This window comes from Lactuca saligna, chromosome 9 (genome assembly GCF_052625555.1).
Source record: "Lactuca saligna cultivar CGN05327 chromosome 9, ASM5262555v1, whole genome shotgun sequence".
NCBI lineage: Eukaryota > Viridiplantae > Streptophyta > Magnoliopsida > Asterales > Asteraceae > Lactuca > Lactuca saligna.
Genome location: NC_136425.1, coordinates 8,667,628 through 8,686,334, shown reverse-complemented (window position 1 = coordinate 8,686,334; position 18,707 = coordinate 8,667,628). Strand labels below are relative to the sequence as shown.

The window sequence follows — 18,707 nt, the reverse complement described above, 5'->3', positions numbered from 1 at the left end:
TCCTTTTTGTTGTTGCTCAATCTTTATGGAAAAAGTGGTGGTGTGATCTTTGCTTCTTTCTCTTCTTACTTCTTTTTCTCCGCCATTTTTTCTTTCTTTTCATCCTTCTTTGATGGTTCTTCTATCACCAACTCCTCTTCTTCTTCTTCGGGCATCTTTGGGCAATCATATTTCCTTCCACTCCTAAAACTAATTGCACAAGAATTGTGCTTTGGGTTCTTTTTGGTTTAAGGAGGTAGCTTTCCTTGATTCTCCATTTTGATCACCGATTGAGCAAGTTGTGCCATTTGGCACTCAAGATTCTTGATGCTTGCCTTGGTTTCTTGCTGAAAACTTTGAGTGCTAGTGGCAAGACTTTTGACTATGTCTTCTAAGGACATGCTTGAGGACCCGACTTGTTGAGGAGGAGGTTGTGGTTACCTCGGTTGGTAATTTTGTTGTGGGAATGGAGGTCTTGCTTGGTAATGGGGTGGTGGTATTTGTTGATAGCCCATGTTTTGGTTGTTGTTCCACCCTTGATTTCCTCAGGGTTGATCATAAGTTCTTTGATTATGCCCGGAATAGCCTATAATAGCATTTGCTTCTTCATATTCTTCTTCTTGCGAATGAGGACACATATCAGTCGGGTGTCTCACTTGAGTGAAAATGCCACAAGGGAGGGGTGTGGATTGAACACCTTTGTCCTTAGCAAGCATCATTACTACCTTAGTCAACTCGGATAGTTGAGCTTCAATTTGAGGAGTGTGCACATCTTTTACACCTCGGGGTGCATCTATATGCCAATATTCTTCTTGACTAGTATGCTTTGAATCCTCCGCCATGTTTCTTATGAGATTCCTAATCTCAGTTGGGGTCTTATCAGTCAAAGATCCTCCACATGAATCATTAAGAAGTCTTCTTTCCCAAGGAGTCATGCTTTCAATAAAGTATTGAAGGATTTAGTACTCACTAATACCATGTTTTGGGCAACGGGCACAAAGCTTTTTAAACCTCTCCCAATATGTATGAAAGGATTATCTCTTGTGTTGTTTGATCCAAATTACCTCTCTTATTAGGGCCGAGGCTTTCATTTATGGGAAGTATTTGTCTAAGAAGAGGCGTGCAAGATCTACCCATGTGTTGACCGTCCTCGGTGGGAGGTCTTAAAGCGAATCTTTTGCTAAGTCTTGCACCGGAAAGGGGAATGCCCTAAGCTTAATTTGGTCCTCCGTGACTTTGTGTGGTTTCATGACAACACACACAACATGGAACTCCGTGAGGAACTTGTGGGATCTTCGCTTTCTAATCCTCTAAAGGTTGGGAGTAAGTGGATGAGACCGGATTTCAATTCAAGGTTTATAGCTGTTGGATAAGTGATGCAAAGAGGTTGTTGAGTAACCTCTTGCCTCGCCCATTTGCGAAGGGTTTGTTCGTGGAGGTGGATTCCCTCCTTGGTTATCTCCCATGGTATGAGTAGGAATTGAGGTTTCTGTGGGTGCAATGTTTGGGATGTTATGAGTAGGTGAAGAGAGTGGGGTGGTATTTGCGGGTGAGGATGGTTGAGATGATGATGAAGGGTTTTCTGTTTCAGTTTCTGACACGCTTGAGAGGGGTATATCCTCCCAAATGTTGATGACCGGAGGGGTAGATGATGAAGAAGTTCCGGAAACCGGTTGCCTCTTACGAAGCTTGGCTTGCTTCCATAGCTTCTTTGCAGTCTTCTCTATCTCCGAGTCAATTGGAAGTGGTGTACCTGTACGAAAGGATCTAGGCATAAACAATTAGCAACATTGTGTACCCGACAACGACGCCAATTTGTTAAGGGTGTCGTACCCAACAAATACAAGGGTACAATAGACTACAAATACACTGCCTTAATGCACTAAAAAGTAGTACAAAGCAAGCAGGGTCGAACCACAGAGACACGGGACAAAAGTCTATACCTCTTTGTGCAAGGTACTTTGATTACGAAAGGAGGGTTTGTTTGAAAAGGTCAAATAATGAAAATAACAATCAACTTTGGAACATGCAAAAAATGAAATAGATTTGTAAACAAGTTGTAAAAGTGCTTCCAGTTCGAGTTCTCAATGTTTTCATTTAACCAGATTGTGACTTGATGTAATTTGTGATTATTATTCTAAGTTGGTACTGAAAAGTATTAACACACTCTAATACCTCTCTCTTGCCAAGTTATCTAACCAAAACACGCTCTTTGACTAGACTTAGATTTACTAATTCAACCTAAACACGCTCTTAGATTGTATTGAAAAACTGCATTAAATTTTGTATAAGCTTTCCAACAATGTTCATTTCTTCTCATACGCTCGGAAGTGTGAAACATGTGACAAATGTTCTACAATAAGAAAACCTATTGTTTGTTACCAATCATTAACTTTATAGAACGATTAGGTGACCTAACAGTTAATTAAATACACAAAAGTTCAATTCATGAAAGCGGCCAATCAAAAACAAATCAAATTTAAGGATTATAGTTTAAACAAGAACATAATCACTAGAATAGAATCACGAATCAAACATCAAATCATATGCTTCAAGTCAAGCAATCAACATATTTTGAACAAGAACTAGAAGGGTTTCTTAGCCACACATGGATAAGAACAAATCAAACAAAAATAAAGATGGAATTGAAATGTTTAATGCTTACTAAAATGAAATCAAAAGTGTTTGCAATGATTAAGTCTTCTCAAAAGCTCCAAGAATTCTCCCAAAATACCCAAGATCGTCCCAACTGCTCCAGAAACCGTTTCTGCCTCTAAAATGTTAACCTCCTTTGTTTTATTAAGTTCTCACGTGCCTTCCATAAGACCATGCATTTTTGGCATTACCATGCCTTTTGCCCATGTGTTTTTGGCATGGTACTTGTCTTGACCATGTGTTTCTTGAATGGCCCATGATTTTTGCTAAAATTTCAAAAAGTCTTCACTGTTGGCTCCATCTTCAATATAGCTTCACCACCAGTCATGTTGCTCAAATATAAGATGACAAAGGACAAACACGACCCGTGTCGGTGTGACAAGAATCGTGTTTCAACAATAGTCTTTTGCTGTGATAATAATGCACAATGACTCGGGTTCCATCTTCATGTTTTCTGCCATGGATTGACCGATTCATCTTCTCCTCATGCTCCAAAGCTCCAAGCATCCAAGCTCCATGTATCCATGCTCCATAATGCCTATAAAATAAATAAAAAATGGTGAAGTACCAGACATTCTTGAGGAAATATGCAATTGCCCTAACAATCAACTAAATGCAAGAATTATGAAGTAGAATGCTATAAAAGGACGAAAATAAACATGCAAAATAGGTGCATAAAATGCACCTATCAAACGACGAACAAAACGAAATAGTTTTGATGGAAGAGCAACACGAAGTGGAAACAATATCGATTTAATTTTGGGCTGATAAATCAATTAAAGAACAGTAAATGATCAAAAAAAATAGATTTGGCCTTGATGAACAGTATTTGATCGAAATTTTGGGCTCAAAGTTGGGATTAGTGAAAAGTAACTGGACTAAAACTTTTGGATTGGGCTCGAACATGTGGATCAAATGAATAGGAAAAAAATAGAGAGTATGATTTTGTTTTTGGGTCAAATTTTGATTCAAACGAACACTTACAAATTAAGAATCAAATCGAACAAATGAATATGAGATTGGATCGGGCTTTTATCAATGAAAAAAATTATTGGATCATAACAAATGGGTTTCTCAAAAAAAAAAGTTGATCCAATGAGTCAAAATGATAAAAAATTCAAGAACGTAAGCACAAATCAAAGAGATTTAGAGAGATCATTGAGATACTCACCATTAATGTTCCAATTGTGTTGAATGTAGCCAAATCGAGAATCATTTATTCAAAAAATCGTGTTGATCTTCGAAGACCCGCTCTGATACCAATTGATGTGAATTATGAGCATTGATCTGACATGCAGAATTAAAGAACACACAAAGAACACGGTGATTTGGGTGTTTAAAATATGCATTTGATTATGAAAGGTGTTTACAAAAAAGGATCTGGATTTAAATCTACATAATTAACACACACTAACACTCTCAATGTTGCATATCTCAAGCGCACCTCTACAAGTTGTATGAACCTACCTTATATAAACGTGTTTACATCTCTCTCTCTCTCTCTCTCTCTCTCTCTCTCTCTCCCTCTCTCATGTCACAAGGCTACTTTACCACATACAAGTGGGTTTACAAAAGTCAAACCATTTACAAATTCATACATGAATAACTTTGTACCTAACAAGTATGATATCTGATAATTCATATTATTAGAATACTTAATCATATATGAATTTATATTATGTTATACTATTAGTTATATTCTATAGTCTATAAGCGAATATGGTTTATCATATATGATTACATTGTTTCTTTATAAATCATATATGAGTTATATATGATTTATATTATAGTTTTATTTTTATTATACATTTGCTTGCAGCTGTTTCATTATGTGCCACATGCACAATTTGTGTCTTGAATTTGGTAAGACAGATTCCACTGCTTGTTTTATTGTTAGATCTTGATTAGTTATAGCAAATTTTGGTGCTTTCCATTCATGAGCTCTAAGAAAATCTTTAAGTAGCCATTCATAGGACTCAATTGTCTCTCTACCCTGCAACCCAACGCCAAAAGTAACTGATTTCGTGTGGTGGTCAACGACTGTGAATGGAGCAAATACAATTTTATACATGTATAAAGAAAATATGTTTAGTACAATCACATTTGATTAATAGTATGTTTGAATTTAATTGTATACTTTTTTTTAATCATGAATGTATAAATTATGTAAATTTTATATATTAACTTACTTGTTTGTTCTAAAAGTTGCATCAAAATATATAACTTCGCCAAGATCTTCATAAAAAAGCTTTTTCTCATTCAACTGCCCGAAACATGGCAGCCAACTGATCTCCATCACGTAGGAACTCAAATGAATAATTTGGGTAATGATATTTACGATCATTCATTTTGTTTATCATTATTTGAACATCCTTGTAACATACGATTCTATCTACTCCTCTCCTCAAAGTTTTGTAATTTGTTACCTTCGCCCCAACATATTCGCATCCTCTTTTCAAAACTGCTCATATATTGTGAGCCATTTTTGGACCAATTTTAGCTTCTTATGCACGTACTACAAACTCTTTTTCAGAATATGACATCTTTCTTGCCTTTTTCATATAAGGTCTATCCCCAATACTTTCCAGTTGGTGGTTGTGCAATTTAAAGAGTTGTTTTACTTTGTAATATGTTGTTCCATAAACATTCTCAAATATAATATTTGTTGTACACCAAATAATTATCTTATTTGAATTTGGTTTCCTCTTGACAAAACTTGTAGCCAACGTATCACAAGGTTTTGGTTTATCCTTGCCACCCTATTACATATAACATATATGTTTTTTTTTATTTGGCTATTGTATTTTGATTTGCTACTCAGTCTTGTATGAAACCTGCCATTTCTCCATAATTGGTATACATTTTTACTGCAAAATTTAGTGATTTGAAAATGTTGTTTACAACTCGTACAAATTCTGGATGGACATCTGGTTTATATTTATATTCTTCAATTATGTTACTACAATATGATTCATTTGTTGAATTGGAACTTCCACCTGATAAAAAAAGGTAATGACAGATATGTTATTATATAATTTTATGATGTCATAATCGTATGTGATTGATGATATGTATTTATATAGTGTAATATATTATTAATTATATTTTAGGATGAATAATCATATATGATTATAGAGTATAATATATAATTAGTTGCATATTTCAATGCACAATCATGTATGATAAATATGATTATACATTGTAATATATAAGGAATCATATCTTATATTTGTTTAATCATTTATGATTAATCATATGCGTTTACACTTTTTAAGATAATAGTAATTTTATTTTAAGATGTATAATGATATATGATTATAGATCTTAATATATTATTAATTATATACTTCAATGTGGAATCACATATGATAAATCATGTGTCTGTACAATGTCTTATATGATTATTCATATATTGTACTGTGTAATCATAAATGGTTATACGTCATAATATAGAGGTAATCATATTTGATACCATTTATTCAAGTATGATTAATCATATGTATTTATAGTTTGTTATATATATATATATATATATATATATATATATATATATATATATATATATATATATATATATATATATATATATGATTAATCATATTTGATGATGTATAATTATATATGATTATTCATCTTAATATATGATTAATATATATTTCAATTTGAAAACACATATGATAAATCATATGTTTTTTAAATTGTTATATACGATTAATCAAATATTATTATGTATAATCGTATATCATTATACATCCTAATATACAATTAATCATAATTTATATTGTATAATAATGTATGATTAGTTAGATTTCTTATATATTACAATGCATAATTATATATGATTATAAAGTTTAATATATGATTTATCATACAAGAAACACATATGATTAAATCATATGTGTTTGTACATTGAAATATATGATCAATCATAAGTTACAACATATAATCATTTATGATTATACACTGTAATCCTCCCTAATAAATGAAAATAGTTTTACCACATGTCACTCTCTCATTAACTTGGACACATGTCATTTTTTTGTATTTTTGAATAAATGTTTTTTCCATGTGTCATTTTTTCATTATTTATCTTTTTTAATTAACACATCATATTTACACCTCAATTAATAATTGTCTTATTTAAAACTAACCATTAAATTATAATATTACAACTCATATACTATTAAATATGTTTCCTTTTAAATTCAAAATTTAAATTTTAAATTTCAAATTTCAAATTTATATAAATTTTTGTTTAAACCTTCATATTTAATTTTTTTTTTTGTTTTATCCAACCCGTATAACATACGGGTCACACAACTAGTATATTATTAATACAAGATCAATTATGTTTTTTGTTTATAACTGAATAAAAAAAATCAGAATCAACATTGTAAATTGTAATGTAATATGTAGTATTTAAACGAATTATTTGTACCTTCAATACGAATCGTATTTTAAAGTTCTTCATGTTAATTTTCAGAAGTTAAAGAATTTGAATTTATTTGTTCGTCGTTACGAGATGAATTGATTTCAGCTACAATAGTATCAGTTGCGATCGACTCACCAATTTCTTTTGAATTCGACATCAGTTTGATTCAATTTTCAATGCTTTGTCGCTCTCTTGAATTGCATTGATGAATGTGATGTGCTTGTTTCTTCGATTTGAGGATTATGTCTCGTATCTGTGAAAATATGAACCGATGATTTGTTTCTATCGTTGTTTTTCTATTTGAATATTGCGATTAATTTGATAACAGAATCAGTAAAAATAGGAACTTTAAGATGATATTAAATGATTTTTGAAGGTTAAATGATATGATTATGTGATTGATATTGAGAATCGATGGTTTAGGGATAAGATGATTTTTAGAGAATGAAAGTGTGTGCTTTTTAAACATTAAGTTGAAATTTACTGTTATACCCCTGTATCATTTAACAGTTGACGGAAGTTGAGGTTAAATTTCATTGGCTAATGTTTAATCTCACAATCTCTATTTTTTTTATTAATCTCAAGGGAACCATCACACACACACACACACACACACACACATATATATATATATATGTGTGTGTGTGTGTGTATATATATATATATATATATATATATGTGTGTGTGTGTGTGTGTGTGAGAGAGAGAGAGAGAGTAAATTACACAAATGGTCCTATGATTTGGGATAATTTACGCACTTGGTCCCTAACTTATTTTTTTAACTCGGAAGGTCCATACTGTTTATTTTTGTTATGCGCTTAGTTTCTGTTTTACCTTAAAAGATTATTATTTAAATATGAAAAAATGGTGGGATAAGGTAATGTGAAAGGGGTGTGGTTGATGGTCCATTTATTTAAATAAATAAAAAAAATCAAGGGTAAAATAGTCTTTTTAAGTAAGCTAGAGACCAAGCGCGTAACGAAAACAAACAATATGTACCTTTCGAGTTAAAAAAAATAAGTTCAGGACCAAACGCGCAAATTTCTTTAAACCATAGGGACCATTCAAGTAATTTACTCTCTCTCTCTCTATATATATATATATATATATATATATATATATATATATATATATATATATATATATATATATATATATATTCTTTTTGAATCTGACAAATATATTAAAAAAAAAATACTCACGCCTAGCAAGAAACCAAATGAAGGACAAGATACAAGGTTTACTTACAAAAGAAAGTGCAAACACATCAATGAATCCAATTAAATATACAAATGGATATTTTCAACCAATTCAAGATCGTGTCTGCAATCAATAAACCACAATCAATGAACCTTCAAATTGAGCTCAATCATATTCTCTTATATATCGAGATTGAATATAGACAAAACTGCAAATTTGGTCCTTGTGGTTTGTAAAAAACTTTGGATAGGGTCCAAAAAGGTTTCGACTTGCACGGAAGGTCCAAAATCAGATCTTCTTCTCAATCTCATCTTCTACACAACCAACGTCATCGGTAAATCATCACCCTCAACCACCCAGACATTTCAGAATCACCCACAGATCAAGCTACATTCGACTGCATCCTTCACAACGCCTGAGGCCATAAATAGAAACCCAGTCTCCATGATTTCTCCGTCAACAACCCCAACGAAACCATCATCGACCCTCTGTATGAGTTCTTACAATGGAGGAATAAACCCAGATCTTGGAATGACTTATCCCATTTGCTCAACCTCTTGATGATCGATCCAAACAAAGATCAATTTTAGGAAATCAATCTGGTTAGCAATTGAGGAGCAGTGATGCGAGAGTGGTGTTAGCCCTTTCTTAATCCCATCATTCGTCTTTTTGTTATCTTTATCACACACACAGATACAGACACACAATGTATGTGAGTTCCCTCTTATTGTTCAATCACAAAGTAAACCCAAGATGGGTGCTTATGATTTTTTTATCATCTATTGCTGTTCCAGATGAAATTTTTGATCCTATTGGAAGAAAGAGTGAAGAAACAGATGAAATTTTGAGAGAATTTGAAAGGGTTCTTGATTTATAGAGTGTATGTGCATGTTTGTGTTTGAAGGTAAGAAATCAATTTTTATCCCCTGAATTCTGGATTTTTGTATTAGCTATGAGATGAACACAAGATCTTCATCTTCATCTTTCCCCTGATTTCTTCATCTTCATCTGGTTCCCAGATCTTCATATTATTCAGATGGTAATGGTGATATTCAATTTTTCTAAAAATAAGAATGATGAAGATGGGTTTTGGAGAGAGAGAGAGAGAGAGAGAGAGAGAGAGAGAGAGTACTGGTAGAGGTGGAGTGGGTATCTATCTTTTTTGTTTTTTGTTTTTTCATAAATTATTAAATTAAATAAGAAAAGAAAATACAAAACTAAAACTAAAAGGGTAAATTGGTAATTTCAAATTTTTTTGGACCAAAAACCCAGAAAAACATTGATTTTGGACCTTCTATGCAAGCTGAAAACTTTTTAGACCCATCCAAAGTTTTTTGCAAACCACAAGGATCAAATTTGCAGTTTTGTCTTGAATTTATAGACAACCCTAACCCGTCACATCCATAGTATAGCTCTCGGGAACGATGCAAAGGGTATTATTTTGAAATTTTGTTTATTTACGCGAAAGATATTTTAAAACCGGGTTACATGTTTATTTCAAGTTTCTCAGCAATCATAAAAAAAATGAGAAAACACGGAAAAAACACCAATCGTTGCAGTCAATAAAATTAAATTTATAAGCAAATCAATCACAATGTCTTATAAATTTATGATTTTAGTTTTGTTATGCATGTTTTATCTTTTAAAATTGACGGTCTATTGTGGTCTTTTATCTTGGGACGATTTTGTACACCAAAGGTTGGGTTTGTACCACGAAGTGTAACACGTGCCTTCCCAACGTCAACATGAACCACATTAACTTTCCCAGAAGCATGTGGTTTTGGAGTAGAAACCCGTTTGAATGCCTTCTCGTTCATCTTCCCAATCAAATAGTCATTATCTGCATGGTAAACAAACAAGAAAATGTCTCATCCTCTAGCACAAAACTGACGCTTTTATATAGTTGATATAAAAGACATGATAGTTCTAGAACTTGACAACCTTGTACTACATTTAGATTGATGTTAAAGAAACAAAAACTACAAATTTCTTGTCCCACACAAAAAATGTGGAATAAGTCGATCTTTTCATCTATACAAAAAACGTAAACGTCCTTCTCATCCTAAAAGGTTTGTTCAAGGGAAATGTACCGGGACTAGATAATACTGCTCGAGGACGTTGAACTACATGATCAACGTCCTTAATTTCACGATGTTCTATCTTTCCCGACCCTGAATTTTTATCAAAGATGTTAATATCGAATATTTTGATGACACTAAAATAAAAATAAAAAAAGTTGTGAGAAACTTTATTGGCATAGAAATTGCAACCTTTTGCGATGGGAAAAGTTCGCATTGCCAATTTTGACACACAAATTTGCCTTGTTTTTGCATAAGATTCATCAGGGGCTACGTTTTCTACTCCAAAATGAACAAGATAACGGAGACCTTCTATTATAACAAGTAAAATATCAAAATATCAAATAAATAAAAAAGCACCAGAAAATTAGTAAATTAATAATAAAAAAAAGGATGCAAATGAATGAAAATAAACATACCAAGCGATTCAACATGATCATGGACTTGTTCTTTGACAACCACCTTGGGATACACTTTTATTCAAAATTGAAACACAAATCCAAATGTTGGAAACGTGCTTAGTATAGATTATAGAACGTTTTCTTCTTATTGAATACAGTTTCCTCAATCTAACAAGCTAAAAGCAATAACATAAATCACACAAACTTACTTGATTGATGTGCTTCTTGTTTATTTCAAATTTCAGAGAAGTATGAGATGAATATAGAGTTTTGTGGGCAAGTGAAGAGGAAAGAGCTCAATTCAGATTGAAAGGGAAAAAGGTAGAATTTCAGGTTTATATTGTGTTTATTGCTTGACTTGGAAGCTAAGAGGAATTGATTCTTAATGCATGCATGTGCCAATATGACAAGTTAGTTAGAGTTACTTGACTTGGGTTCAAAGGCATGAACAAATGAATGAACTCAATGGGTTGGCATCTTTTTTTTTTTTATTTCTCTCTTCATAATTCATATAGGATTATAGATCAAACCCAGACATAAAATCAAACTTAACTCAGTCACTAAACTATAAACCATAATCATTTTAGTAGTTTATATCATTAAATACAGAAACAATCACTACATATAAGGATGTAAATTTCATCAGGGTTGTCAAACTTGATCTAAATTTCATACATGCATTTTATCAAACACATGGAAGGCATAGAAGGCTTGTACCTCAACTCGCCATGCTCTTCAATCAATGCCCATGAATTCTGTCCAGAAACTACCAACAAAACAACTCATAAGTCATATTTGTCCCAAAAGTTGTTCCCACGAATAAAATATCCAAAAACTTGATTTGATTTGCATAGATTTTTGAGCCCCCATTTGATAATATCATAATAGTGTGGTGGTGGTGATGCATAATGTTTTGAGTGTTCAGATACAATAATATATATATATATATATATATATATATATATATATATATATATATATATATATATATATATATATATATTGTATCTTTTAAGAAATAATAAAACATACAAGTCGTTAAGTTACTGCTTACTACTATAGTAATAGTAATATAGTTTTTGTACCATGTTAAATAATTTGGATAAAAGATGGGGGTACACAAATAATCTTTTATCCAAGAAAAGGGATAAATTTGAACAAAAAAGTTACACGAAAAATATAAAACTGTAAAAGATATAAAAACAAACAGAAAAAAGCAAGTGTCCTTTGTCATTGTCTTTACATCATCCACTTAGAAAGCTCCAAAAATAATTCACCATTATCTTCTCCTTTTTCAGTAACCTACATTATTAAACAAACCACTCTTTTAACATATGCTTTATTGGTATAAAAAACAATATTTTATTTTAAAACTGTTTACATATATGTAATACATATATATATTTTTTAATATAAATTAGCATATTTATAATTATTAATCAACAACCGTTAGAAAAACTATTAATCCCTTTTTTTATTATTGAATTAACAATTATCATTTCTGAAATTGCACATTCCTAACCGACGCCCTAACAGAATAAAAGATGATGTTTAATTTATTAGTTAGTGAAAACATAATTAGTGCCAAATCTGACAAGTGGAATTTTTAAGATTTCTTTAATCCACCATGAATGTGTAATGAAGAAAGAAACCGACCGACCTCCATGGCCATGAGAGTACTTGTCCTTTTTCTTCTTGAAAGCCGATTTCAAAACCAGCAAGAAAGCAATCCCCAGAAACAATCCCGCTAACCCCCCGATAACAATCGCCACCGTCTTCTGGGTATTGTGCCGCCCACCTCCGCCACCTGTCTCCATCACCCCTGTATCTATTCCACCACCACTACCTGTCCCTATCAACATACCAAACCCACAAACTTATCAGTAAAACTTGAAGAAAAAAAACAAAAATCCAGATACTATATCGGATCATAGATCGCAGATCCCACTTTTGACTCTGTACGTGTCGCGGTTTCAGGTGATTATTGATACGATTCGTTTCCAGTCGTTTTCAATAAAACAGTATTGGATTGAGCTGATAGAGAGTTCCGGTGAGATGAATTTACCTGATCCGGGTACTCCGTTTGGGTAATATGTGTACCCGATGTAACACTGCTGGAGATAAATGCGACCGGAAAGTGAACTCCCGCACGCACTTCTTCCATTTTCCGCCGCAGTTTTCACACAGTTCACACAATCCGCGTTCCCCAAATCGCCTTCACACTGTCCCAAAACAGCAACCGATTGATACTCTGCAGCGTAATACCCTTTCCCGTTCCCAATCCCCTTTTCAATCTGCTCCAACGCCGATTCCAACCTCTCATCAAATCCAGACCCACTCGCCCGATTCGACGCGCACTGTTTATACAGCAGCTCCGTTGCTGACGCCGGCGGGAACCCAACAACTTCATACCTCATATAACATCCATCTAGCTGAACTCTGGCGGCGATTGTATCTCCACCACATACTTTCTCAATTGTTTCAGGGATTTTTTTGACGCATGTGTTGCAATCAGAGTTGGATAAATCTCCTCGGCACTGATAAACTCCAGTGATGGAGGTTGTTAATTGGGCATTTCCGGTGGTGGTGTTGTAGAAATTGGTAGTGGATGATTGGGATATGAGATTAGCGTAGAGTGATTTGAGGTTTTGCGATGAGATACCAGATGGGTCTTGAAATTTTTGGTTAGCACAGCCTTTGTAAACGAAGGTTGTGAGGTCTGCATAGGAAGAAGTTGAAGAACAGATGGAGAGTACGAGTAGGAAGAGAGGGGTTGTTAATGAAAGACCCATATGGAGTTTCTGCAATTCAATTGGGAATTTGAGGAAGAAGAAACAAAATGGAAATTGAAGAGATGGGAAGAAGAGGTACAAAAGGGTTTTATTTTAATGGATTGCGGTGGTGATTCATAGATTTACTTGAATTTATGTTCTCATTAGAATTATAATATACAACTAGTACAGTATTTAACTAATTATAGGCTTATATATATTTTTAATATCTTAGTAATTAAGAAATGATCTTGTTTATAATCATAACGATGTGAAGTGTTTATTTTCTTGATCACGGTTAAATATATTTCTTAACGTACTTTGTTTTTTTTTTTTTAATTGAGAAATCAAACCATATAACAAATTTAGAGAAAAGTGCAAAAATGATATTTGTGGTTTGATAATTTCATTAAATGGAGTTCAACAAGCTTTAAAATTTCAATCCTAGTAGTACAAGATTTTAGGGATGAAGAAACTAGCAAACAAATATGCTCGTTGCGACTCTTTTCTCGTATGCCCGAAAAATTCCAATCAACCGCACCACTAGGTTTGAGAATATGGTGGGATCCCTAAATCTAGTGGCCACTGGTAAAAAAGCATTTGATTTTGTTGTTTTAATCTAAGATTAGTAGTCGTTTTGTTTCATTGTCTCACTCACATGTAGAGATGACAAACGTGTCATGTCGCATTGAGTTTGTGTTGTGTTAAAACAGTAAACAGGTTGAAAGAGTTTAACATTAATCTGATGTAGTTTAATTAATACTGGATTATGCCCCACATAAAATAAGGGGAAACATATACAAATATACTAGTAGTCTCACTGAAGAATTTATCATATATGATCTCGGCTTAATGACATGTCTTCTAAACCTAACAATATGTAATCTAGTACTATTGCACAATCCTTTTATATGGTCAATATTACCAAGTAACATTACTAGAACGTTTTTGGTGGTTTTGTAGGAATTGATAATTAATCACACATTTACAATAGTTATTTCTATACAACATTGTATTTTTTGTTAGTAAGTATATTATCGTTATTTTTAATTCATATTTAAAATGGTTTCAAAACATTAGCAGTGTTCTTTAACTCAAGGTCAAAAATAAAAAATCATGTTTTACAATAAAATATAAATTTATTAGACTAAAAAGAACCAAGACAATCATATATGATAATAACATTGTTTTATTTAAAATCCTAAAAGTAAGGTAACGTAAAAGCAAACATTAACACGAAATGAAAAACATAAATTACAACTCAAAATGAGGAATAAATATGTATTGTAAATAATAAACAAAAATATCATAAATACAAAAAAAAAATACCATTTATTTCATAAATTTTGAAACACTTCTTTATATTGTAACGCCCTGTTTTGAACTGTTTTCCTAATCCGGGATTGTGGCCTGATGATAGGTTATCATAAGGCTTAGGACCTTTGGAAAAGAGGGATCTAGACCCATTTAGGTACAAATAATGTAATTGAGGTGATCCAGGAGTTTGGGTTGTGCCTTGGAGCCAAGGGGTATGTCGGTAAAGTGGCAGTTCGAACTCTTTACGAATTTTGGATTTTTGTTCATAATGTTTTAAGGTGAGGATAAGTTGATAGGTGTGTAGAGCTTTTCGCCACCTTTCCGTGGATATAAAGAACGTCAAAAACGGAGTTTAAACGAAGAAGTTATGGCCGTTTTGAAGTTGGAGTGGTTTGGGTGAGTGATCGTTGACTTGTTAACCAAGAACATTTTAGGCTCACAACATGAGCATGACATGCTCACGATGTGAGGAGCGACTGATGCACCAAAACCCTAATTTTCGGGTATTTAAAGGTGTGAGATGATTAGGGTTGCTTCTCGTCGGCCTCTTTTACTCCCAAGACCTCTAGAAACCCTAATCTCAGCCCCCATTGATGTTATTGGTCATTCTTGGTGTTATTCAAGAGATTTTGAGGCTTTAAAGCCCTTTGAGGAAGAAGAAGATCATTGGTGGTGCATTTGTTACCATATTGGCTTCATCATCAGCTAGTTATGGAGCTTTTGGACCTTTGTAAGTCCTCAAGCTCATGTCTTTCCTTTCCTTACTTACTAAATCTAAGTTTCCATGCATTTCATGGCTTGTAATGTTGGTTAGCATGCATGAGATCCATAAAGTTGGCCACTTTATGGATCATGGTGGTATCTTAAGTCCTATATGTTATAGATCTGGACTTTGGTCATGGTTTTGGACTCCAAGTTTGAGTCTTTGCCCTTTTTCATTCATTTTGATCTAAGTTGGTGTTTAAGTCATGTATTGGACATATATGACTGGAAAGATTCGATTTTTATAGTCCTTGGGGTCAAGGAAGACCCTCTAGACTGCCCCATATTAAGGCTTAACGGATGAGGAGCTTAATGCTCATTTTTGGTCAGATCCGGACTCACGACGCGAGGAATGAAGCCTCACGACGTGAGAGCGTGTTGGAGGAATTTTCTAGGCCAAAGTCACAATCTCACGAAGTGAGTATAAGGTGCTCAAGACGTGAGCATCACGTGTGCAGGTTTTAGGCTCTTTTATTGTGGGTTAGCTTGGTATTGGACTTATCCTTTAGTTTGGGCTCATAATGGACTAAGGATTTTAGAGTAATGGACTTCTGGTTGGGCTTGCCTTGCTGGGCTTTCCCTAATGGGCCTTGGATGATGAATTTGCCTTAATGGGCCCAATGTAGTTAGGCATTGATTGGGACCAATGAGCTTGGACCTTTGGGCCATTGGAAAATCATTGGTTCAAAAAAGTAAATGGGCTTTAAAGAAAGGCCCACGTAAAGGTTTGGGGTCAATTTGGAAAATTGAGTCATTAATGGGTTTATATGGATTTTATAGTTTTGGGCCTTGGTTGTGAATCTTTTTGGGCCATGGGTGAAACGGTCATTTCAACCGAATTAAGGGTTACGGAACATGGTTTAGAACCTACTTGCTAATTCGGTGACATTTTGGTATTGATAGCCTAGGGAGTCGGCATGGCTGCATCCAATGATTTCTTACAGTGAGTTTCAACATTTGAGGCGAGTTTCCTCTTATATGAATGGGTCGAAGGCACCAATGCCGAACTGTATTTATGTTTATATGTTTCTGGATTATGGTCTGATGCGGGGCGATGTCCGAGGAATGTATGTATGCTTCCGGATTACAGTCTGATGTTGGGCGAAGTCCGAGGAATGTTTATATGTATGATTCCGGAATACGGTTCGATTTCGGGTGGTACTCAATGACTATGTGCATGTTTAGTTATACTTGTTGCCTTTTGATACTTGTATGTGCGTGGTAGGTAGGTGAGTGTGGGTAGGGTCCCGTATCTCATCACTAGTTGAGTGTGGACGGGGTTCCATATCTTATCATTAGCAGAGTAGGGGTGGGGCCCATGATAGGTGAGGACTTAGGACTGGAACATATAGTATTGTGTATGATTCCTTATGTGCTAGCATGATTATATGATATTGTTTGTATGTGTATAGCAGTCGGGGCCCAATGACAGGCGGACCCTGGGAGAAACTGTCACACCCCGCTAAAGCGGAAATATGGGGTGTGGCAGTACAAAGGGTCTCATAGCAAAAGTTAAAAGACAACACCAACCATAATATTAAAAATCATTACAAATTTACAATGAGTTTGAACAATTTTTTAAAAGAGATTACAATGTATTTAAAAGTCAACACATGTAAATGCTCCTACAAGTGTTGTGTCTCTATGTGCCTCTTACTAGATGATTCCTAAAAAAGCATGTAAAACAAGTGTCAACTATAAGAATAGTTGGTGAGTACTCACATATTTAAAATATATATATATTGGTTTCATTAATCGAAATCAAAAATTTGCAAAAAGTTTCCACGAATAAAAATATATTGCCAAAATAAGTAAATAAGTTTGCATAAACAAAGTTCGTTGTCATCATGAGAGATAAAGTATGTTGCCCACAGGACATGCAACGTTCATATTCTCATGGGAAATAAAGTTTGTTGCTAAAACGAGCAAACAAGTTTCGTTGCTACAATGAGCAAACAAGTTTCGTTGTTACAAGGAGCAAACATTTTCATTGCTAAAGCAAGTATATAAGTTTCTAGTAATAAAAGTTTGTTGTTATAATGAGAAACAAAGTTTGTTGCTAAAATGAGTATATAAGTTTCGTTGCTAAAATGAGTATACAAGTTTCGTTACTAAAATACGATATAAGATTCGTATGTGCATCAAGTTTCCATTCATGAGTTCACAACCCAAGTCTAATGATCGTTCCTGCCCCATTCCATCATGTATATGGTTCCCATGATGTCAGTTCATGGAAATATGCACTCGCGGTTATGAGTGAGTGGGGGTTGTCGACCCCTAATAGCGCTATCCATAAGATCATCTGTAACGACGTAAATTTCCAAAACAATTTTTTTTCCATTTTTAAAACATAACACATCTCATAAAGTAATTTCAAAACTCAAATGTATCGAATGTTATCATAATAAAAACATATCCCATAATCTAAGATACATAATACACAATACTCCATCAGTGTGTACACATCATGTCAGTGCCTTCCCGTGATCCTCGCTGGTACTTGAAACACATATCACATAACACGGTAAGCATAGATGCTTAGTAAGTTTCCAAAATAATACATACATCACATAAGCCACTCGAGGCTATAGCTCTACGAGACCTTCCGGTCAATGTGTCTCAGGTGCCTTCTGGTCCCATCATCTGAGTAGACCTTCCGGTCTTACTTCGTTGACCTTCCGATCCATACCATCTTGACCTTCTGGTCCCTCTACTACTCACCTTCCGGTCCATACCCTGTTGACCTTCCGGCCCATACCATACTACTCATAACATACATAACATATACATATCACATAGAGACATATAACACATACTTGTCATATCACATAAGACCTTCCGGTCACACATAATTACCTCCCAAGGTAAGGTATAGTGAGAAGACTCACCTCGGGTAACTAGGATAATCTCGAACTCGAATACTGATCTAGCCTCCGCCTAATCACATAAACAATTTTCGTTTAATTAACAATGGCTCTTACAGGCTAGATTAATCCCCCTCATAATTCCTTATAAGGGTAAAAGACCATTTTACCCCTCCCAGACCCAAAAGCCCAAATGTTGACCAAACCCTAAAAGTCAACGAAAGTCAACTCAGTCAACGGTCAAACTT

The 18,707-nt window shown here is 34.0% G+C and overlaps 1 protein-coding gene across 18 annotated transcripts; it reads right to left on the bottom strand.

Annotated features, from left to right (window-relative positions):
- Positions 1–9,819: 9,819 nt before the first annotated feature.
- On the bottom strand, positions 9,820–13,671 carry LOC145014579 (plasmodesmata-located protein 3-like). Of its 18 annotated transcripts, none has more exons than XM_078972980.1 (7): positions 12,811–13,671; positions 12,406–12,597; positions 10,955–11,511; positions 10,764–10,817; positions 10,537–10,653; positions 10,357–10,437; positions 9,820–10,106 (listed from the first exon to the last, which is right to left on the bottom strand). In XM_078972980.1, exons 1-3 carry the CDS (start codon positions 13,535–13,537, stop codon positions 11,408–11,410), a joined length of 1,023 nt encoding a protein of 340 aa, XP_078829106.1. In that variant the 5' UTR covers positions 13,538–13,671; the 3' UTR covers positions 9,820–10,106; positions 10,357–10,437; positions 10,537–10,653; positions 10,764–10,817; positions 10,955–11,407. The 18 variants fall into 18 exon arrangements, with proteins under 18 accessions (XP_078829106.1, XP_078829112.1, XP_078829113.1 ...); XM_078972986.1 differs by having other exon boundaries at positions 10,537–10,656; positions 11,463–11,511; XM_078972987.1 differs by having other exon boundaries at positions 11,463–11,511.
- Positions 13,672–18,707: the final 5,036 nt, after the last annotated feature.

What these genes read in the sequence shown, in the direction of transcription:
- LOC145014579 (XM_078972976.1), bottom strand. Translation starts at nt 13,537, where the DNA reads ATGGGTCTTTCATTAACAACCCCTCTCTTCCTACTCGTACTCTCCATC. An exon ending in AAACGGAGTACCCGGATCAG is followed by an intron (nt 12,598 to 12,810) that starts GTAAATTCATCT and finishes GTATGTTGATAG; the next exon opens with GGACAGGTAGTGGTGGTGGA. An exon ending in GTACTCTCATGGCCATGGAG is followed by an intron (nt 11,512 to 12,405) that starts GTCGGTCGGTTT and finishes TTTTGTTGGTAG; the next exon opens with TTTCTGGACAGAATTCATGG.